The sequence below is a fragment of the Simochromis diagramma genome, unplaced genomic scaffold (assembly GCF_900408965.1).
Source record: "Simochromis diagramma unplaced genomic scaffold, fSimDia1.1 OVJJ01000150.1, whole genome shotgun sequence".
Lineage (NCBI taxonomy): Eukaryota > Metazoa > Chordata > Actinopteri > Cichliformes > Cichlidae > Simochromis > Simochromis diagramma.
The window spans coordinates 673,085-696,039 of NW_024387083.1; the positions used below are offsets into that span (position 1 = coordinate 673,085).

Consider the following 22,955-nt stretch of genomic DNA (forward strand, 5'->3'; position numbering starts at 1 on the left):
AGTGGTGGTGGGGGGAGATAGGCCTCCATACCTTGGAGGGCCTGAGATGTCCCCAGAGAGGTGGCGCCTGACACCCAACCTGACATATAGACACAGACATACAGGCACACACAGATACAAACATCCATTCCCACCCTCATGCTCTCATATGCACTATTCCACACTCAACCAACGTGGAGACAGACATAAAGAGACGCTGTACACACGATCACACTCCCCAAGCATACTCTACAAACCGGGTCTAGGTACCCTTGCCCCTGGAGGGGGGAACCGCACCCAGACCCAGGTGGTGTTACCCTTTTCCCTCTTCTGGATCTGTTCATACGCTAGAACATTTTGGAAAGACTTCAGTAGATTCATTGCTGGACATCTCTATAAAGACTTTACTGTGAAATGGGAAAATGTTGTATTTTCTTTCTTTCGAAGGCAAAAAAAAGAAGATGTTTACTTTATAATAAACTTGTTAGTTATCTTAGCTAAATTTTATTTTCACAAATGCAAATACAGTAACAAAAAAACTAATTTTAAAAATTACTATAATGATGTTTTATGTTACATAAAATTGATTAGTGGATCACTTGACAAAAAAGCTATGAAAACTATTACTATTTGTAGTAATCACAAATTATGTGAATGTTTGTAATTCTTTGTATTACACCCCCTGGCATATGTTAATTTTGTTCTGATTGTATACATGTTCTGTATACTGTTTCTTAATAAAGTTTAATATTTAATAATAAGAAAAGAAAGAAAAATAAAACTAACTGGACGAACGGTATTATTTAAAACTTCACTTCATAGCATTTGTACATATACTAGGACTTTATCATATTCATATTGTGTGGCGCAATGTAACTCTAATGATAATGAAGGGTGATTCTCGTTACAGGTTCCAAGACTGCACTCTAGCGATACTGCCCCCTGATGGTTACAAGCAGCAATTACAACCTCGCTGCACTGATGTGCCAAAAAGTGATCGTATGCCAATCACTTTTTGCGTGTTTTTTATGTCTAGATCTCTTTTTATGTTTTTATATAGTTGCTTATATTGTTAAATAGGCTGCAGTAAACAGAGTTTAAAAATGGGTTATATGTTATATCAAATTTTAAAGCAGCTCTATGAATCTGCTTTATTGTACCTACATTATAAAGATCCATCCAGTCCTTTTCGGCCACTTGAAGAACATCACAGTTTTTTAAAGGACTGTGATTTTTTTGTAACTTCTGCAGCCCTCCAGGCCAGACCTCGTTTGAAAACGACATTTTTAATGTCAGCGACACTTTTTACCTGAATAAATGAAAGCTGAATAAAAGTCACATCTGATGAAAGGAAGTTTCTTTTTGGATCAAAATGAATTGATCTCATTCATGAGAGAAACGTTTGACAGATTATATGACAGCAAGTCATTTACATCTGTTACCATCAATTATCTTTTGGCAAATACCAGAAATCACTTTGGCAAACGATCACTTTTTGGCACAACACTGGGCACCGGTCATTAGAGAACATGAATGATTATTGAATATTTAGTATGCAAACAGAAGGACATAAATCTCTAGCATTCTGCACTTTATTCATGGAAGTTAAGTAATGTGTTGTCTTTAAAAAGACAAAGGTGCGAGTGAATTAAAGTTGGATGTTAAGTTTTGTTCACAGTGCCTGAATATATATCATGGTCAAGAAGGACTTCAAATGAGCCCTTTTGAGTCAGATAAATAATAATATAAGTAGTGATTTTTCAAAATAAAAGTCCTATGAAGGTTTTATGAATTTTCTCAGCAGTGACCTTAAACAGTTGTCCAAACACACAGTGGAATATATCTATAATACACAGAAACACAAACTTGTGCAGAAATTACATTTTAATCAAAGTCACATGTGAACTATTTACAGAAAATCATATTGTGGGATTTTGACTTTTTGCCCATACACAATGTCAATTTCTTCAAGTCCGTCCTCGTTGGTTGATGTCTCCACCATAGGACGATTCAGTCTCTCCCACAGCTTTTTTTTAATACTTCTCCCCAGCTCTAAACTGTAAGGATGTTTGCGGCCATTCTTGGACCTGCAAGAAGAAATTCAATCAAAATGATGCATGTGGTCAAAAACCATACTGTAACCATTTTAGAGCTGGCGATTTTAAAAAGTGACAGGACATTTGGAGACAAACGTACGTCAGCATGCTATCTACCACCTCATGGTAGACTCGCTGATAATCTTCCACTGAGAGGTTGTGGATTTTTAAAGGGCTGTCACTGGAGCTGGTTGGCTGGTGGTCGGTACTGCATGGCTCGGGTCTGGGGGGCAATTATTTTGCCACTGGCAGGTCATCATGTGAGATTGCAGAGGGAGGCACTGAGGTCTTTGGAGGTTGGGAAGAACTGGATGCTGGGCTTCGCTTCCTTTTCCGGGGCTGACTGACTGTTCTGTCACGGCGCCGGGGCCTCTGGGTTGAATTAACAACCTGGGGAAAGGTCAGAAGCACACAAGGGAATGTCAGTAGTTAATAGCGACCTCATTTTTTTCAAACAAGACAAAAATCTAAATTTGATGAACCACAATGAAGTCCAAACTCCAAAACCCTCAAATGATTCTGTTCCTGAAATTTTACACATCCAACCTGGTCCTTGCTGCAGCACGGTTGTTTCCTGATGGCTCTGGGTTTCTTTGCATCACGGGCCTGGCATGCAGTGTTTCTCTTACAATAATTATGGTCTTTGAGGTGATTGGGCACCGTAAGCTGCAGGTATACACAAAAATGACAGTAATGCAGACATCAGTTAGTAGTTCATGAAACATTTAAAAATAACAAACCCTTTCATATGTCCATAAAACTACTTAAACCACTCGCATGGTTGAATAACTTGTCCACAGTGATTGTAACGACAAAAAAATATCCAACATGTTCACATAAAATCATAAGAACTAAAACCAGGACAATGCATCAAGGTCAGTGTAATAAAAGACGTGTCAACTTATGGGCTCGTCGTGTTAGAGCTTCACTGCTGCATACCCCCAAATGACATGTCAAATAATAATTTGCATAAGCTAAACAAACACCAAAGTCCATGTTGTATTAAACTCTAATTTCTGTTATAATCATTGCTGCTTATTGCCATTTTTGAACAATGCAGATGCACAAAATACCTTTGTAACTGGCTAAGCTTGGTCACGTGTGGCACTTATATGGTTTAAAATGACATGTAGGATATAAAGAAAAGCAAGCTGCAATAATAGGAGAGCCCTGCCTTGTGTGTGGGGGGGTAATGAGTTCAAGATCAACATTAGGCTGTGGTGTAATGAGGTGCTTGCTTCGGCAAGCGCGTACGCTAAATTGGATACGATACAGAGAAGATTAGCATGGCCCCTGTGTAATGAGGGACCTCTATCCAGAGGTGACTGTCTTGTCAGGTGAATAATTGTAGCATAAGCCACAATGAAGAAGGAGATTAAAACTTTAGTTTAAAAAGCCCAAAAGCAGAAGCTTTGAGGACATAAGGACATAATCTGTCTGAACTATACCAAAAGATGCAATGCAAATAGAACCTGGAGACGCATAGCAACCACGCAACCTGTCATGTTAAATCACGCATTTATGTACCTACTGTTAAAAATCACTGTAATAATTGTTTTTAGTGAGTTTTTCCCTCAGTTCAACCTCAGTTATGGCGGCTTTTTTAATATTTAGGCATCCACATAATTACTCCATCAAAATGGTGCATAATGATCATACGAAAATACGTCAAAACAGAGCAAAAGTGGTTTTATTTGCCACAGCATATCACAGCAGCTCATTGTATTTGAAAACTACAGGATTTCATAAGTTGTGCTTATTTTATAAATGGCCCGGAGAGTAGCAAATTCTCTCTTTCTACTCACTGTACTGAACCCGCTGCACTACCCACTTTCACCAATAGGTGTCCCCCTTTTGCCGTGGAACCAGCTATGTACAGCTCCAAAGTCAATCGCTAGAGAGATCTGTTGCAGTAATAACTTCTTTCCAAAAGGTGTCTGTATAAAAATCTCTGTTATGCTCTGTTAGTTTGCAGTGCCTTAGTCTGTGGTGACATTTTTGTTGGCTCATGCTCATGAATCCACATGCAACGCACTGTCTGTCCCAGCCTCAGAAATGGATTTAAGACGTTTTAGTTTGATATATCGCCCTGTGGTCAGTTTTTGACATTCGTTTTGTTGCGGTCTTCAAAACAGAAAACAGTTACATCTGAAAGAAGATAAAACAAAAAGGGACAATTATATAATATATAATAATACATAAATGTAAATTGTCTGTTTTTTATACAGCACTTCTCTGCTCCACTTGCACACTCAGAGCACTTTATGAAACATGCCTCATTCACCCATTCACACACACATTCATACCCTTTTATAGTGTTTTTTAAAATAACATTGACATGCATTCTCACTCTATACTGTTTATGGCATACAGTATCTGCTTTGTTGTTGTATCACTAAAAGAACTTTTGCTTAAGCAACATGAACCCAGATGGTTTAAAAAACAAAAACAAAAAAATCGAATGGCATTACAGGGAGTGCAGAATTATTAGGCAAGTTGTATTTTTGAGGAATAATTTTATTATTGAACAACAACCATGTTCTCAATGAACCCAAAAAACTCATTAATATCAAAGCTGAATGTTTTTGGAAGTAGTTTTTAGTTTGTTCTTAGTTTTAGCTATTTTAGGGGGATATCTGTGTGTGCAGGTGACTATTACTGTGCATAATTATTAGGCAACTTTACAAAAAACAAATATATACCCATTTCAATTATTTATTTTTACCAGTGAAACAAATATAACATCTCCACATTCACAAATATACATGTCTGACATTCAAAAACAAAACAAAAACAAATCAGCGACCAATATAGCCACCTTTCTTTGCAAGGACACTCAAAAGCCTGCCATCCATGGATTCTGTCAGTGTTTTGATCTGTTCACCATCAACATTGCGTGCAGCAGCAACCACAGCCTCCCAGACACTGTTCAGAGAGGTGTACTGTTTTCCCTCCTTGTAAATCTCACATTTGATGATGGACCACAGGTTCTCAATGGGGTTCAGATCAGGTGAACAAGGTGGCCATGTCATTAGTTTTTCCTTATTTTATACCCTTTCTTGCCAGCCACGCTGTGGAGTACTTGGACGCGTGTGATGGAGCATTGTCCTGCATGAAAATCATGTTTTTCTTGAAGGATGCAGACTTCTTCCTGTACCACTGCTTGAAGAAGGTGTCTTCCAGAAACTGGCAGTAGGACTGGGAGTTGAGCTTGACTCCATCCTCAACCCGAAAAGGCCCCACAAGCTCATCTTTGATGATACCAGCCCAAACCAGTACTCCACCTCCACCTTGCTGGCGTCTGAGTCGGACTGGAGCTCTCTGCCCTTTACCAATCCAGCCACGGGCCCATCCATCTGGCCCATCAAGACTCACTCTCATTTCATCAGTCCATAAAACCTTAGAAAATCAGTCTTGAGATATTTCTTGGCCCAGTCTTGACGTTTCAGCTTGTGTGTCTTGTTCAGTGGTGGTCGTCTTTCAGCCTTTCTTACCTTGGCCATGTGTCTGAGTATTGCACACCTTGTGCTTTTGGGCACTCCAGTGATGTTGCAGCTCTGAAATATGGCCCAAACTGGTGGCAAGTGGCATCTTGGCAGCTGCACGCTTGACTTTTCTCAGTTCATGGGCAGTTATTTGGCGCCTTGGTTTTTCCACACGCTTCTTGCGACCCTGTTGACTATTTTGAATGAAACGCTTGATTGTTCGATGATCACGCTTGAGAAGCTTTGCAATTTTGAGACTGCTGCATCCCTCTGCAAGATATCTCACTATTTTTGACTTTTCTGAGCCTGTCAAGTCCTTCTTTTGACCCATTTTGCCAAAGGAAAGGACGTTGCCTAATAATTATGGACACCTGATATAGGGTGTTGATGTCATTAGACCCACACCCCTTCTCATTACAGAGATGCACATCACCTAATATGCTTAATTGGTAGTAGGCTTTCGAGCCTATACAGCTTGGAGTAAGACAACATGCATGAAGAGGATGATGTGGACAAAATACTCATTTGCCTAATAATTCTGCACTCCCTGTACATAACAAGAGAGAAACAATGACTGGACTGTGCAATGTGGATTTCGGTAAGTGTATAAAAGAGACAACATTTCCTTGTTCCATGTGGTCATAAACAGGTTGCTCTTCATTCTAAGAAAGAGCTGGATGTTTACAGAAGATGTGACGGTGTCACCATTTAGTTAGAAAAACAAAACAAAGGTACACCGTCAAAAAAAAGTTCTGCAAGGGTTTAAACCATTAAAAAAAATAAAGTAATCATTTAAAGCACAAAAAATGATGGAAGGAGGTTAAAGTTTTATTGATTTTGAGATTATGAAGCTTTTGCCTCAGGCCCGTGTCAAGAAACATTAAAGCTATGGAGCAGTTCCAATAAAAAGCTGTGCTGTTACATATTTGAAAGATTACCCACACAAATGTCTGTCAAAGAAATTGTTCATCCATCAGTGAAAGAACAGAAGATACTCTATCTATTCATTGGCACACCTTCAAACCTTGGTAAGAAGACGGTAAGGTAAGAAGTAAGAAGTGCAGGGCACATAAGGAAGGTAAATAACAAATATGCACCTTTACTGCCGTAATGCAAAAACAGGAAAAAGTCCCAAAGAGCTGTGCACAAGGAAATAAAACAGAACAGGAATCCAACACCTGAGCACAAGAAAAAGGAAGACAGCTGAACACCTTAACAAAGGGGAAAGTCAAGACTATCCACTACGTTGACAAAAGTATTGGGCCAAACTCTTTGAATCTTTGAATTTAGATGTTTTCAGTCCTGTGGCCATAGGTGTGTAAAATGTAGTACCAAGCCATGCAGTCTGCCTTTATAACATATTGTTTGTGAATGAACGGGTTGTTCTTAAGAGCTCACTGAATTTGAGTGTGATAGTGTGATAGGATGCAACAGTTGCAACAAGTAAGTTTGTGAAATTTCTTTGGTCCTACATGTACAACAATCAGCTGTTAGTGCTATTGTTGCAAAGTGGAACCACAGCAACTTAGCCATGAACTTTTAGAACGTGTTCTCGCTGAGTGCTGAGTCTATAGTGTGTAAAATCACCAACGCTCTGTTCAACTCAAAGCTGCAGAGTTTCAAAACTCACAGAGAAGCTGGGCATCTTGTATGCCCAGCTCTCCTCCACTCTCAACATACCCTGGAATAGCAGCTCGAAGAAGGCTCACAACACCATAAATGACTCCTCCCATCCAGACTATACAAACTGGATCTAAACAGGGATGTCCAAACTTATACTACACTGTGGGTCACATACAGCGCACCTGATCTCAAAGGGGTCAGACTCTTTCTGTCAGCTTAAAGAAAGTTACCACCTTTAACTTAACATTTAATCCCAGAGATATTTTAATACAAGGAAACTGCATTAAATTGGCGGGCCTAATTATACGATGAAACACAGGTGAGAGTAATGACGATGGGGCTTTCAGTCAAAAATGAGAGGAACAAAGCAGGAAAAGGCTTGAAAAAGACAGAAAAAAAACCTAACCTACAGACTAAAACAGGAAATGACAAAACATGAAAAACTAACACATGAAGACAAACGTTCAGGCCGGAGGCTGGAAAAACCATAAACACAGCCAATGTAACAAGGATCAAACAGAACAAATACACTGCAGAAACCTGAAACGATGACATGTTATGACATGACAGAGCGCTTTGAGTAGAAAAGCGCTATATAAGAATCAGTCCATTTACCATTTATCATTTAATCATTGTTGGCTCACAGACAGACAGACCATATATCCAAGATACTGACAGGTGAGGGGATAAACTTTCAACAGTTAAAGCAGCACATCATCTGCCAAAGCCAGTGGCCTATTTTTCATATTTCAAGTAAGCAGTCTGAATCTGTACCAAGATCTTCATTTCCTCATGCTCCACCTCTTCACCCACTTTCAGGAAATTCGCTGACAGATATACAAACAGACAAATAGCTCTATGTGTCTGATCATATTGTAATTAAAGCATGGGAAGCCCCAAGCATCCCGACAATATGGTAATTTTACTTTTGAACACTAGGTGTTCTAGTCTTTGTGGCTGTACTTCTATTAAACTTCTCAAAAGGGATTCATGTATTTTTTCTTAAACCAACAAGTATTTATTTGTACTTCATGCTCTGTGTTGATCAGTATATCAGTACTAGTGCTGATATTAAATGGGTTCTGTGGAAACCATTCCACATGACTGAGCGAGAAGCAGTTTGCCTCTCAGTCTAATAAACCCTTCACTGCACAAGGAGCCATTTTTGGTAACTTAAATGGACATCAACATTGACCTCGTTATGACTCACTGTGATTTCGTAGAACCAGGTGAATTTCTTCCAGTCAATCAGCAAAGATCAGGTTATGTGGCAGATAATGCAGTGAGATCACTGCATCAGCTCGATCAGCCTGAAGTATTTCAAACTTCAGCGTTCTTCAAGAATTCAGGAAACTGGGTGTTTTTGGCCTTAGCTACTCACACACTTGTCATCATCAGAGATGGGCAGTAACACGTTACAAGTAATGTATCATTGTAATCCGATTACTTTTTTCAAGTAATGAGTAAAGTAAGGGAGTGTTTTACTTGCATCTTTGAAAGAGTGAGTGTAAACAGAAAAAAATATATCTTATTTTATATTCTGGAATATGCAGAAAATAGGTTTAATTGTCAACGACTGTTGCATATAATTTAATTTTTGCTTGATGCAATGTGCACAAAGTTAAAAGATTAAAACTAATAAAATGTTAGGATGCCTGGGTCGTTGACCCAGGGTATTTGAGTTTATTATATTATTTATACTTTTTAGTCTTGGTTTCTTTGAGTTCTGTCTTATGGTTTATGTCTCTGTCTTCTTTAGCTGCTCTGTCTCCCCTGTCAGCTGTATCCCCTTGTCTAGTTCGCGTCTCTGTGTATCCTTAGTTCCTATATCCCCGTGTCCAGTCAGTGTCTGTGTCTGCCCTGGTCCCACGTCTCTGTTCCCTCTGTTGCAGTGCGTGCGAGTCTGTGTCTTTGTTCAGTTTGTGTATGTGTTTCCTGTTTTACTTTGAAAGTCCATGTCTGATGTTAATGTGTCTGGTTTTGCTTCCCCTTGTCTCGTTAGGCCTGATTTGCCCCAGCTGTGTTTCCCTCCTGTTACCCATTCCCTGATTGCTCCCTCTGTGTATTTAAGCCCTGTGTTTCTCTGTTTCGTGATCTACCGTTTTCGTAGCTGTGTGTTCTGTCATTCCTCCGGTGTAAGTTTATTTTGATTTTTCCAGTTATGTTATATTTGAGTTTAACATTAAAGCTGTTTTGGTTTAAGTTCTGTCTCCGGAGTCTGCACCTTGGGTCCTATTCCTGCCTGCACACAGCCTCACCTAACATAAAACAAGTTTTGAAAAGATACTTTTTTATTTGATTACATTTTGTATGATGTATTATGCAGAAAAAGTAGAATTGGGCTGAAAGATCTATTGCATGTTTTTAAAAAGTAACTAAGTAACTGAGTAACTAACTACTTTTGAAAATAAGCAGTCAGTAAAGTAACGGGATTACGTTTTTTTGGAGATGTAATCAGTAATTAGTTACTAATTATTTTTTTTTCAAGTAACTTGACCAACACTGATCGTCATAACATCAACAGGGGTAACTTAATGAAACCCCTTGCATTAGAAAAACTCAAAAGATTGTTGAATTTTTAGAAATTAGTGAAATGTGTAGTATAAAGATGGTGACCTGTTTACTTAAAATTAGCAGCAGGTATTAGACATTGACCAGACGGATCTAAGGAGCCATGATATCTCTAAAACAAAACAAAACAAAACAAAAAAAGAAGTGTAAATGTTTAGCCACATTCTGTTATTACCGCATTATTATAGCAGCGTCATCAAGTACTGTAACACTAGGACGTGCTACAGTTTGATATGTATGTTTGTATGTTATATTTATGAAAAATGCCAGTGAGAAGAAAAATGATGATAAATCAGTGGTGCTTTAAAGGTTCTGTGTGTTTTCCCGAATGGTTTTTATATATACATGCTTATTGGAAAAATGTATACCCTAAGTGGGTGAGGAACTATATACGGTTACTTCACTGACCTTGACTTGCACAATAAAAAAAACCCAAAAAGTCACAGAAGTAAAGAAAACACTGTAAAATGCTCCAATAAGACTCTGAGGGCTAAACAGAGGACTTATTACTAAATGATGAGAGATTTCAGTGTTGTAATAACATCTCTCACAAATTGATTATCTGCACTTTATTGTTGAGGTTAAGGAGCAGCAAAAGAGCAGATACTGATGCAAATACTTTACATGCATTCAAACAAAGAAACGTGCATTCAGAGTCACATGCACAGGGAGAAGACAGTGCATTTTGGAATAGAAATATCCTTTATTGTGAAATTCAGCTGTTCCAGCAGCAAAGTGACAGGCAGATGGAGCATCATTCATTTAACTAGCATGGTTAATGGCACTGATATGTACAAAGATGATATATCTTGTCTTTTTAAAATGATTTTTTCGACTCACTCCTGATTTGTTATTTACAGTGCAAATTGTTGCGTGTACAGCCTAAGATTAAAACACAAATAGACACAAACAAATAATACGTCGTCACATTTATCTTTACATTTACGTAACTTCATGTAAGAAAATCAACTTTCTGTAATCTGAATCCATTCAAAAGCGTCTTTGTTGCAGTTTATTGGCTACTGTTGATGGTTATTGACTTTGGGGTAATCATAAATGCTCAGTCGTTCCCAAGTCCCGTTTTTGGTGTCCAGCCAGTTGCTGGGAGAATAGATCCCTATCTCTCCTTCCTCCACTTTCTCATTTTCCTCAGAAGGACAAAACTCTTCCTCCTCTGAGCTGCTTTTCCCGGCGCTGTCTCCTCTGTCGCGAAACTTCTCTTCATTAATATTCTTGTAGCAGAAACTGCAGATCCTCAGCTTTTTAGTGGGGTGGATGTGATCGATAACGGCACGTAGCTTGGAGCATGAATTGCAGACCAAGAAGCCGCAATTCCTGCAGTGGTGTCGACGATTGACCCCACCAAACTTTGTAGAGAGGCACCGCATGCATTTGCAAGCAGCCGGATCAGGAATCCAGGAAACAGCAAACTTCTTGGAAGGTTTGCGGCTGGTGCCCTGCATTAGGCTGGACCGGCATTCATTGATGTGCTGTATCCAGGCCTTCTTCTCCTCGTATGAAGGGGCGGACACAACACAAAGACTTGCTCGGTGTTCGGATCAGCCACTGATGCTTGAATATGTCACTGTCCTCCAGGTCTTCCAGCGCAATGTCCTCTAAAATCATAGTGATTTGATAACACATAAAAATTACATGGATACAGTGGTATGAGCAGAAAGCTGAACATATGAAGTTTAAATTAGCACAGCACACTTGCTATTTTCTACTTGCCCAGTCATATTATGGACAGTATTCAATAGTGTTGGCTCTTCTTGAAGCTTTGGTCTATATTTCTTTCTCTTCAGTCATAACATTGTTTTTTGGCAGTTTCACATAATCTCTCACAGTAGGTTAGCTGCAGGAAACGCAGATGAATGTCTCACCTAAAGGGCTGATCTTCTGCTTTTTGTACCAGCGACCAGGCACAACAATGCTGCCGTACACCAGAATATCAGTGAAGAGGAAGAGGATTTTCTGCTGTATCTTCTTGCGACCCTGCTTTAACACAGTTCCCTCTCCGATTAGAATCCGGCCCGGCTTGGACAAGGGCTTCCCTGCTTGATGGAATGAACTCTCCACCGCCTGCACACGCTCTTGGTTCTCTCGTTCAAAGGTTGGGTGATCCATCATTTCTTTGGTGTGAACAAGTTGTGCAGCTTGATAGTGTCTGAACTCCAGAGTGCCTTTTTAAACTATTGGTGGTGATGTAACGGGGCGGTCCAAGTGACAAACATGTTATACTGGAAGGCAAGAAAAGGGAGTAGTGAGGCAGTACTTACTGGAAAAATAGAAACTGGTCAAACAAAACAATCAAGAAAGAAAAAACATTTAAAAAAAAGTGGAGTCCCTCATTGTGGAAAGATTATACAGTATTACATATTTATAAGTTGCTTTAAACGAGGAAAGCTCCCTTTTGTGCAACAACAACTTTCACTTGCTATTTCCAAAACAAAATCTTAATTCTTATTTGGCAGAAGAGTGTGCGGTAAAATCAACAGTATGATTGTCTCCCTCTGCAGAGTCACTTCACAGAGAGGTGCAGGAATGTCAGAATTCTTTTCCCGTCCTTAATGAAAAAAACAAAACAAATTATGCTTGCACAACATTGCTCAATCAGTATGAGCATTTTTATGGAGAATGCGAACATAAGTTTTGACCCTTTGGGTTAGAGGTGGGATGCCCGGCAGGCTGACTTTATGATTCTTATCGTCTTGCTAAAAGACTTCTAGAGTGAGATGTTTTCATTTTTAAAGTTTTTTGTTTTTCCATATTCTCACAGACCTTAGAAAAAAGAAGCATTTTTAACTTTTTATTTTGTGGGGTTTTTTTTAGCTCTAACTCATGCAATGTGACACTTTATGTCAGGGTAACCTGTAAAATGCTTCTTGATGAAACAACAGATTAAAATGGAATAACAAAGCAATCAAAGAGTTAAAATTCATAGTAAAATAGGTTATGAAACTCAGCCAGCCACATTATGTAAAACAAACACAGTGCACTGCTTTATGCTGCCAAGCCCTTGGCCTCTTTAATTCAGTTCTAAATATAGAAACTAACTATGCAAATTAGGCTGACAGGAGGTATTTATTTCATGCCTAAAGGCTTCTATGGGGTGTGCACAAGGCAGAATTCCTGGATGTTTCTGTTATCGCAATGGGGTAAACAGTTGCCAGTAAAATTGTCAGTTGTGGACTGAAAATAGAAGATAACCTATTTATTAATGAATAAATAAAAACAATGCACAACAATCCGATTGTTCAGTCTGACGTCACTAGCCGTGTCTGGACCTAAACTCCGCTGCAGGTCCATATATCAAACGATCACTATGGCATTACTGAGAGTTGAAAAACTGTCTAAAGTCTTTCATCTTTAATAAAATGATCAGCGTTCTGCTCTACCAGGTCTAACCACCCACAGAAAGACCCCAGCCTGATGGTGGAATCGAACTCGGGACCTTCTTGCTGTGAGACAACAGTGCGGCCCATCTCATCCTATGCATCTTATCTCAGGTGACCATTAACAACAATGCTGACGTACACCAAATTACCACTGAAGAGTGAGAATATTTTCTGATGCGCTTGATCAGAATAGTTCCTTCTCCAATGAGATCCAGCCTGGTTTAAACCAGGGCACTGTTGTGCTTTGGAATGAATTCTCCACGGCCTGGATAAGTTTACGGTTCTCTCATTCAAAGCGCAACTCATCCATCATGTCTTTGGTATGAACAAGTTGCGCTGCTCAAGAGTCTCAGCTCAGGCTTTAAAAGCTTGCCAATAAGTTGGGTTTTCAGAATGACAAAAATGTTATGTAAGTGTTTTGGAGTTTGTACATGCTTTGTCTCTAGGGGCAACAGTAATATAGTGCCGACTCATAACAATCACAACAGTGTAAGGGATATTTAAGGCAAAGTAAGGGGATCAACAAAGTCATAATGAATGTTTGCTTGGAAGCTTACAGAGTTGTTAAGATATTTATTTCTGAGTATCAGGGAGGCAGAATTTATTATTTGTGTTGTCACACCAGAAGAATTGTCAAATCTTATGCTGCTGTACATTTAATTTAAAAATCACAACCAAAATGTGTTAAAAATGTATTTATATGTGCAGAGAGACATGTTCTCATACTGAAGATATTTTGTTTGATCTTCTCATGGACCTCAGAAAAAAAGGTCAAAAAAAGTGTTTTAGTAAGGCACAAAATGAATGTAGATAAAAGCAAAAAACAGGTTAAAGGAAATAATGATGCAATGCTCTGTAGGAAGCAGGAAACGCCGACAGTTTCAAAGTCAAACATGCGTGAGACTTGTTGAGTAGCTCAGCTGGTTCATTTAAAAATAAACACACTGCTGCAAAGTCCTGTTGCCATGTGCATATCTTAATGAGGGAAAACAATGCCAGTAACATTGCCAGTAAGTTGCTCTGGACTGACAGGGAGTAAAAGATGACCTATTTATTATCGAATGAATAAAACATTTTACAACAGTAAACGGTAAAGTAGCTATATGACTGGAAACGCTTGTTTTTGCTTTTTTTTCTTTACTGCTCCCATGAAAATGTGGTAAATTATCTATGCTGTCATGTGAAAGAAGAAAGTATGTCCTCTTTCGAGTCTAAAGCTTTACATATCACACTGTTTAAAAGAAGAACTGTAACAGTGACATATGACAAAAAAATGAAATCAAAATGCAGACAAGTCATATTTGTTCAGTCCTTTTTCCTCTTCTACTGTCACAACTGTAAACATTTAATGTGCTAAATGAGGCCTGTAGAGACTGAAATGTAGATCATGGGTTTGTTCCATTTTTGCACTTTCTGACCTTGGGGGAATTTGCTGGGATCTCCAGAGCTCCAGACCAGCAAACTGCAAAAACTTTTTCTTTAACAACACAACACTTTAACAACACTTAACAACACAATAATGTAATCTACGATCTAAGTTTCAAAGACAAACATGTTGGGAAACTTGTTTAGTCAGCCACCTGATTCGAAAAACAAAATACCTAAATGCTCCTCTGTGCAGGTTAAATAATAAGTCAGCTGTAATTAAACACCTCTAAATGTAACAATGCAAAACAGAAAGAAGCAGCATGGTGGTGGTTTTTAAAACTTTTAAAACTACGGTACGGCATCACTAACCATACATCTGTTTAGGTATCTCAATCTCGCATCAACCTGATGGATTTTTCTTTGTATTAATAGAGAAACTGATCAAAAAGTAAGAAACAGAAGCAGAACGAAAGTACCACAGAGTCGAACATTCACAAACATATTCACGTGCGTACACATTCACACACTGTCTATGATTTGTTTTTCTGCTTGTCTCAGTTTTATTTATGATTTGTGGCATATAGACAACTCATTCTGTGCACCTCGTCTCAGCTATGTTAACTGTACTATCTCTGTCATCGATTGCTTTCTGCACAGCCAAACATAAACACCAAGAAGAAAACAAGCGAACTACCGGAATACAAAGGAAGAAATTACACCATGATGCACAATAGACCCGTCCGACTGGACACCCCGGTGCTGCCGGGATGATGTCGGGAATGCACAGATCTATCAAAGGAAACAAACAGACGGGGAATCACACGGCACAAAAGCTTCAGAGTTTCAGCGATTTTCTTTTGTGTGAAAATGTTTAAATAAATCATGAACCACATTTCTGAGCCACTCTCAGGCCCTGTTTACCGTGGTCACTGATATGTAGGAATACCCTTTTGATAAAGGAGTAGGACTGGATCAGTTTAGTCTGAGAAATGTGATTTTTAAAGTTACTGCAAACTGTAATCACTAAAAGTATTCTTTAAAAAAAAAAAAAAAGCAAACTAAATACCTTAAAAGAACTGCAATGTTATATTTAGAGATGATAAAGGTTCATTAGCCTTACATGTAATATAGCCTAATAGGGACATCTAGTGGCTAAAACTTGTCAAATCTGCTTCATGAGTTACGTGAATGATTCCTAATCCAATACAACAAATAAGGCTTTAGAAAACAGCACACACAGCAGAATGATATTCATTTTTATTCTGTTTCAACTCTACAGGCGGAGAAAAATGACAGAATTACAGAGATATTCTTGAAGGTGCAGTTAGGAAAGAAAGTAAATCCACCTGCTGGTGTTTGGTTTCTTCCAGTCTGATCCGTCTGCCACACTTTTAGACAAAGAAAAAGCCGAGCTCAGAGGTGGCAATGCAAGAAAAAAGGCAGCTCTGGTGCGCAGTCAGCTGTAGCCTCTAATAGGGGATTGGTCCATAGTAGGCAGTGTAGGCGGCGATGATGCCATTTATGTCCATCATGTGCTCACAAGCCACGTTGGCCTCACACACTTCTCTCAGGCTGAATGGAGGAGAGAGGACACACACACGGTTACTTATGATGTTTCATACCTTCATGAAAACTTTCCATATCCAACCCAACCCTATTAAAGATAAGAACATGTCTAAAAACATGCAGCAATGAGGTTTGTAGATAAGGTGTGAGATACCTCTCCAGCTGTACCAAGGATAACTGTCCAGCAGCTCTCTTCTGCCTCACCACCGTGGAGGCCTGCTCCCTCTCCACAAACAAACCTGCACATCACAGTCATAAGACATCTGTCAACCTGCTGTTGTTTATGAATTTTTTTTTTTTTAAAAGATCAGTATAGCATAAAACAAAAAAGTCATAGAGAAAAAACAACACAACAAAAAACAAGAGTATAGAATATTTTTTGCAAAAAGTCATTCATCATTCTTGGTATATCATTTCACTCATGCAGTGCCTGAAAGTTCGAACCCCTTCTCCATTAAACTCTGGACGAATAAACTAATATTAATCATACCCTCCTCAGCAGGGTTGTCACCAGCAGGCTGAGGGTCGGTGGCAGCATCTATCAAACAGAAGGGGAAAAATAAGAACAGACTAACTTTAAAAAACTAATTTAGTTTAAAGGTTTAAGGTTAAAAAATTACATTGCAAATATTGCTACAGCTCTTACCCGAAGCGACACACATAACTACCACGAAGCAGAGAGCCAGGATAGCCACGGTCTTCATCTTTTCTTTCTTTTTCAGCCTTCAGTTTAAGGGAAAATGGCCCGAGCTGTATCACTCACTCTCCCGTCTTTCCTTCTCTTAGACATATATATGTAAAAACACACACTCTGTTTATAGATGTAGCCCTTGTGTGACATGGATATGTGATTGGTTAGGGAATCATGTATCACACACCCACACAGATGCAGAAATACACACCTCTGCAAAAATGAAGTATATATATGTATGTGTAAAAAAAGAAAGAAAGAAAAGGGCATCCACACTCACAGCGTTGCAGAATAAGGGGTCCAAAAGGTGGGCAATGTTTTAAAGCATAGGTGAGGAGCCACAAAATATGCCACTGGAAGGATCTTTCAATCAACATTATTTTACAGCTTCATTTGACCTACTTACCAGATTTGTGTTAAGAATCACAGTTTCCTTTTCCTCATCTTTGCAAAATTTGCAGTCATCTCTGTTAAAATAAAAAACAAACAAAAAGGAGACAAAAAACAGAAAGAATGAAATCAAATCACTGTCACCGATATCTCATCATAGTAATGATCGTAGTAATATAAAATTTAATGAACTCTTTCAGGAAAGCAGCTCGGACAGGTCAGACTTTTAAAGCGCCCACACACTTGTACATTTAGTTCAGTAAGTGCATGAGGCAGAGAAAAACCATGGCTTACTCACTAAAAGGAAAAACCACTGTCCCACATTATGCTGCATTATTTTAATCTGAGGGCTTTCTTTTTATTGCAAACCACAGTGATTTCCTACATAGAGAAAGCAACATTTAGAAACAACCATGTTTGTTTGAAGCTTTGTAGACGGGCCATTTAAATGTGCACAGATATTTTTCCACAACAAGTGGGTGGTTCGACAGTTAAGCAAAGGAAAGCTGCATGATGTCGAGTGGAACATGTCGTTTGATTTTTAATTAAAACACAACTTCCCACAAGCAAAGTGCCTAATACTCTCATGCCACTCCTAAAATGTAATCCTTTGTGGGGTACACATCAAACATCTTTTGTTTCAAGCAGACACTGCAGGATTACCTGTGGTTCGGCAGCTCCTCTCTTGATGTCATACGATATTAGCAGGGTGGGCAGAACATTCACACTGTTGGGGGATCCTCATATACCAGGGTTATAGTTGTGGGTTGGTGCTATCATAGCTTTGCAGAGCAGATCTACATGCTGTAGCTCTGTAGGGCCTCTAGGAGGCAGTGTGAAAAATGTGGCTTAACCTGTAAGAGGTGAAAGTCAAGTGAAAAAGTGTTAAAATCAATCTGTCTGCTGTAGGCATCGTCTATGTTTCTCACACTGCTTTTTTTTTTAATGTTCTGCATGTCTTCCTCTTTGTGGTGATATACCACTCCAGTTTAACTAACCTTTCAATAAATATTCATCCTACACATAGCATCATCACAACTTGGCTGTGTTTTGTTCTAAGGTGTGAAAAAAGAAGGCAACCAAACCAAAAACAAGGTATGGGTCCTCACCAGGGGTCAAGGGTGAAACCACAATGAGCATTTGCTTAGCGTCTGAGGAACTGCTGGGATTTGAACATGCTGGGTACCATGACTGGAATCACTGAGAACTTACACAGATGTTATGCACTGTTAGTTTTGTCAGATTATTGCATGCAAGCACTTGGCATTGTTTGCTTACCAAAATTATGTGCTCTGCAACACGAGTGCAGAACCAAAAGTCCTACATCAAATTAGCCTCCAGCTTTAACATAGGCAAACATAGCCTTCTTTAACTGGTCTCAGCTGTGCTGGCTTGTTAACTGCTGACTGTGTTCAGCTGTTGGTGTACCTTGCTAAACAGTTCACTACCTAGAACCTTCAGGGAAGTTGTACCTGGAAAACTTGCGTTGGCACCAGACCAGGTGATGTGGATAGGAAAACAGCTTTGACACTTTGCTATTACATAAAACTGAAAAAGAAAATGTGTTTCCACTAACACTTGCAATGCATAATTACAAACATGCACACAAAGTACACTCACAGAGACCACAGTTACAAAAGTAGACCACATGTCTTAGGAGGTAGAGAGAAAGAGGAGAGTGACTTGCATCCATCCACTCAATGTCCTCCTCAGTCATACGTCTCACCACGACTGCTGCAGAAATGATAGTAGTTGACTGAATTTAACTGAAAAATTAAACGCAGCTTGCACTTCAGTAACTTATCAGCAATGTGGTTGTTTTTCACATCCTTGGAAACAATGGCAGCTGTTTTCCATTCGTGAACTAGAGCCTTGTTGATCAAATCTTGGTATTTGGCTTTCTTCAGGTGGCGAGAGATAACTAACCGCCCTCCCAGGTCATTTCAAGTTCAGTTATTAAGATTTTTTTGTGCTTCAGGACCATAGAATCAAGTTTAATCAGAGGAAGGTCACAGAGATCTTTCTGTCCTCCTCAGGTCAACTCGCATTTTTCCAGTCACAAGTTTAGAAAGGACGACATTGATCTGTTGTTTCTTGCCTTTGACCCTCTGTAGGCTGTCTGTGTCCACTTGCACATTTTTGTAAGGACCATATCGTGCCTCCAGCTGTAACAGCTGTTTTAAGAGATCTAGTCGTGGTACCCTGGATTACCTCCAAGGTTAGCGATCACATGGTAGTTTAATGGTGTACTAGAAATCATAATGTCAATGCTCTACTGAATACCGTCCCAGTAACACAAACATATCATTTTTATTTTCAAAGCTGAGCCTTTTAAGTTCACTTTGTGACATGGATGCCCTTTGTTGCCATTTCTAACTAGAGATTTCGAAGCTGGACCGGTCCGGACAGTAGTAGAGCATATGGGTTGTAATTTCACAGTCTGGGTCAATGCTGGTGCCTTTTGTCTCGTTTCAGTGACAGACTACAAGGATTTACCCTCAGGACAATTATAATTATACACTTTCGTGGCCATGTGGTAGCACAGACAGACAAACATCCAGTATAACTGTCATTTTACTTCTACAGCATTTTGACATCTGCCATGTGCTGAGCTGTCCTTGTGTCTGTCTGCACATGTGCAGTACATTCTTCTCAAGACTGCAAGAGACCAGACACCGACAGTGCATACTGAAATCACAATGTAACTCCTCAACAAGTCAGTTGTGTAACAACACATTCAGTCAGGTTCTGTAGAGCTTTTTAGATACTTGTACTTGATTTCTTCCCATTTTACTGCACTATGTACTTCTGCTGCACTACATTACTGTACTTTGTTTTATAGAAGAACTCACCAGATTTACATTTGAATTCTAAACCATGTGATAAACACTAGAATAACCAAGTGGTTTCCAGTATTTATAGACTGTTTGTGTTAAAGTGGGCTTCTTACATTTATATAATTTCCTTGGGGATTAATAAAGTATTCTGATTCTTGTAATGTGTCATATTTATGCACAAGGCCGTATTTAACTTTCCTAATGCTTCTTAAGCACTCCCAAATATTGTTATATTACATATAACATCTGGCATATATTGAAAAACACTGAGAATCCCCAAAGTTCTCACAAACTCATGTGGCAAGCAAATTGCAAAAAGGATTAAGACCAAACCCATTAAAAGTCATTATATTTGTTTATTGACAGCATAAGTAAGTGGAGATTGTAAGAAATGGTTAGCGGAAAGTGAGCCAAACGCTTCACTCGAGCATATCCCGTAAAGCTCATAAATGCTGGGATCATGCAGTGATACTTGATAAAAGTCATCCTGAGATTACACAAGAAACAGGCTGTAAATTTCTACATGAATATAATGATGGGCTGCTGTGTGATTTGAGCCACATTGACTGGAAGTTCTGGTGTTTATATATAAAAAACAGTTTTCTTGCCAAAAGAGCCCACAAAAACAATTACATAAATTATCTAAAAACTGATGATATGTGGACTAAAGGACCAGATGATAATGAGACTTTTGCATGTGAGGTCCAGTTTAGTATCGGCGAGTCACAGCAGGCCGCCGTGGTTGACTTCTAGCGCCAAAGTATCTGTTGTAGGCCTGCTGGGCGCCGTGGCGATAGGCATAGAAGCGGCAGGGGGAGTAGTCCTCGCAGATCTCTGCGCGTCTTTCTGCTGGAGACTTGAATGTCCTGGGAATTAAAACAAGAAGGTTTTCAAAATGAAGAAAAGTAGAGGAACTCTAAACAGAAATGAATTTAAAAATTTCTTTTATCCTGCACTCCAGGCTCTGTGTTGTGTCTGTGGATTCTTGAAGCACATGTAGATGTTTAATGGTCCAATTAGGCTTTGTCTTAATGAGGCACAGTGCCGTATATGTATGGCAAGCATGCATTTTCTGTGGGTTTGTGGTTTTAAACATGCAGGAGATAAAGTGCTCTGCATTGCATGCCTGCCCATGATTTTAGGTTTTACCTCCTGATGGTTGTAACTGCCGAAGCCATTCCCTCTGGATGGGATGTATATGTTGCCTCTCTGTGGTGGGATGAATGAGTTGGCTCGGTTTGGAGGCACAAACAAATCTGAAACCACAAAACTTACTAGTGGGAAAATTTTTTCAATCAGCATCTGGCATGCCGGTCATGCAGCAGATCAGGTGAAACAAGGGCTGAGGGCATGTTAGTAAAGACTAAATGAGGATTAAATACATCACATTTGTTATAATGGCATGCATGTTTTTCCAGAACCGAGAAACAACATTTCAGTCACCTTCAGTGGATTCTGTGCTTTCATGAGACTCTACGGGAAAAACATGGAATCGGGTTAATCATAAATGATGAATGTCTTATTACATTTTGTTATATTGCAGGTTATGAATAAATAATGGCTGCTGAGCGATAGCAAAGTGAGGGCATCTGGGAGGATCTATACCATAGCAGACGCAGAGAGAGACTGCAGCACAGAGTGCCAGAAGACGAAGAAGGCTCCTCATCCTGGGGTTTGTTTATCTGCCTGCCTGCTGGAAACAAAGCAGACAAGTATTTTTGGTAAGTCGTGGTAGTGCTGAAGTAAGAGTTAGATAGGCAGTAGGGAAAAAATAGAAAAAATGAGACAAAATAAGGCAAAGGGAAGGAGGTAGAACACTTTTTGCATTTTGAGGGTGGGTAAACAGACCAAAACCTCAAGCTGGGGTAAAAAGTGACAACATTTCTGTGGGTTTTGTGCAGATAAACAACCAATATATGAAAAACCAATTTAAAAAAATCTCTGTGCATGCTGGCACAGTGCTGCAGATTTTTTTTAATGGAACAAACACAAAACCACAGATATGAGTCAAAAAGTCTTTTCACTGTGCTGGCCTTAGGTTGAGGCCAATCTGCACCACGCAATGAAACCTCAGGTTGCAAGGAAGAACCGTAAGAGAATAGCTGTGGCCGAGAGGAGCTGCTTAACAGCCAGCGAATGAACAGACTGGAATTATGAAGTTGAGGGTGGCTCGGGGTGTACGCTCGCCGCACGTGTCTACATGTAAACACTCAACGTGTAAGTGTGAGTGACCTGAGGTAGGGTAAGTGCCACCTGTATAAACAGCAGTGCCAGATGTCTGCAGAAAAGCTTTCATCCCCATGTTCTGTTTGTGGGATTTGGATGGAGCGCTTGTTTCAGCAGCGCTCTTTTTCACCATCAATAGCAGCTTTCATTATACATTCAGAAGCACACACACACACTGACACATGATCCCCTCAGGCATATTTGTCTGCGGTGTAAGCCAGACCCACAGTGGGCACAGAAACAGCGAGCCTGGGGCCTAAAGTTCAAAAAGCGACTCCAAAGACTGGCAAGGATAGCTAAGTGAGTGTGTGTGTGTGTGTGGTGTGTGTGTGTGTGTGTGTGTGTGTGGTGTGTGTGTGTGTGTGTGTGTGGTGTGTGTGTGTCTGTGTGTCTGTGTGTCTGTGTGGTGCTGACAAGAGTGTCTACAGAGTTTAATGCCTGTCTGAGTCTCAATAGGGGTCCTAGTGAAGTCCCAGCTTCCTTCTCTGCAGACAGAATGTGCACACATCATTGGAAAAAGCCAAAGAACCAAGATGAGGGTGTACATTAAAAACTCTTTAACAAAAAGAGAAGGGCCACAGGCCTACTTTTCTATTTTCATTTTGCAGATAATTGAAAAAAAAAGAAGAAGTAAAGTACTATAAAAATAGTCACAAAATAAAAGCTACGTTGCCTGATTGTGTCCAAAACTCAAAACGTCTCCTACTTTTCACCTGCAAAGAGTT

The 22,955-nt window shown here is 39.5% G+C and overlaps 2 protein-coding genes, 1 long non-coding RNA gene, 1 other non-coding gene and 1 pseudogene across 4 annotated transcripts; 1 reads left to right on the plus strand and 4 right to left on the minus strand.

Moving 5' to 3' along the window:
- Positions 1-2,006: 2,006 nt before the first annotated feature.
- On the minus strand, positions 2,007-2,686 carry LOC120742584. Its single transcript, XR_005697894.1, has 3 exons — positions 2,622-2,686; positions 2,176-2,465; positions 2,007-2,066 (listed from the first exon to the last, which is right to left on the minus strand). It is a non-coding gene; the product is annotated as an uncharacterized LOC120742584 (long non-coding RNA).
- A 621-nt stretch (positions 2,687-3,307) lies between these two features.
- LOC120742610 lies at positions 3,308-3,409 on the plus strand. The gene has a single exon (XR_005697900.1). It is a non-coding gene; the product is annotated as a U6 spliceosomal RNA (small nuclear RNA).
- A 7,364-nt stretch (positions 3,410-10,773) lies between these two features.
- Positions 10,774-11,995, minus strand: LOC120742521 (annotated as a pseudogene).
- A 3,765-nt stretch (positions 11,996-15,760) lies between these two features.
- Positions 15,761-18,008, minus strand: LOC120742425 (bone gamma-carboxyglutamate (gla) protein). The gene is made up of 6 exons (XM_040045717.1): positions 17,831-18,008; positions 17,184-17,244; positions 16,733-16,867; positions 16,577-16,624; positions 16,241-16,325; positions 15,761-16,092 (listed from the first exon to the last, which is right to left on the minus strand). The coding sequence occupies exons 3-6, from the start codon at positions 16,788-16,790 to the stop codon at positions 15,990-15,992; spliced, it is 294 nt and encodes a 97-aa protein (XP_039901651.1). The 5' UTR covers positions 16,791-16,867; positions 17,184-17,244; positions 17,831-18,008; the 3' UTR covers positions 15,761-15,989.
- A 2,332-nt stretch (positions 18,009-20,340) lies between these two features.
- On the minus strand, positions 20,341-21,728 carry LOC120742579 (matrix Gla protein-like). The gene is made up of 4 exons (XM_040045975.1): positions 21,610-21,728; positions 21,448-21,477; positions 21,154-21,260; positions 20,341-20,870 (listed from the first exon to the last, which is right to left on the minus strand). The coding sequence occupies exons 1-4, from the start codon at positions 21,668-21,670 to the stop codon at positions 20,754-20,756; spliced, it is 315 nt and encodes a 104-aa protein (XP_039901909.1). The 5' UTR covers positions 21,671-21,728; the 3' UTR covers positions 20,341-20,753.
- Between the last annotated feature and the right edge of the window lie 1,227 nt (positions 21,729-22,955).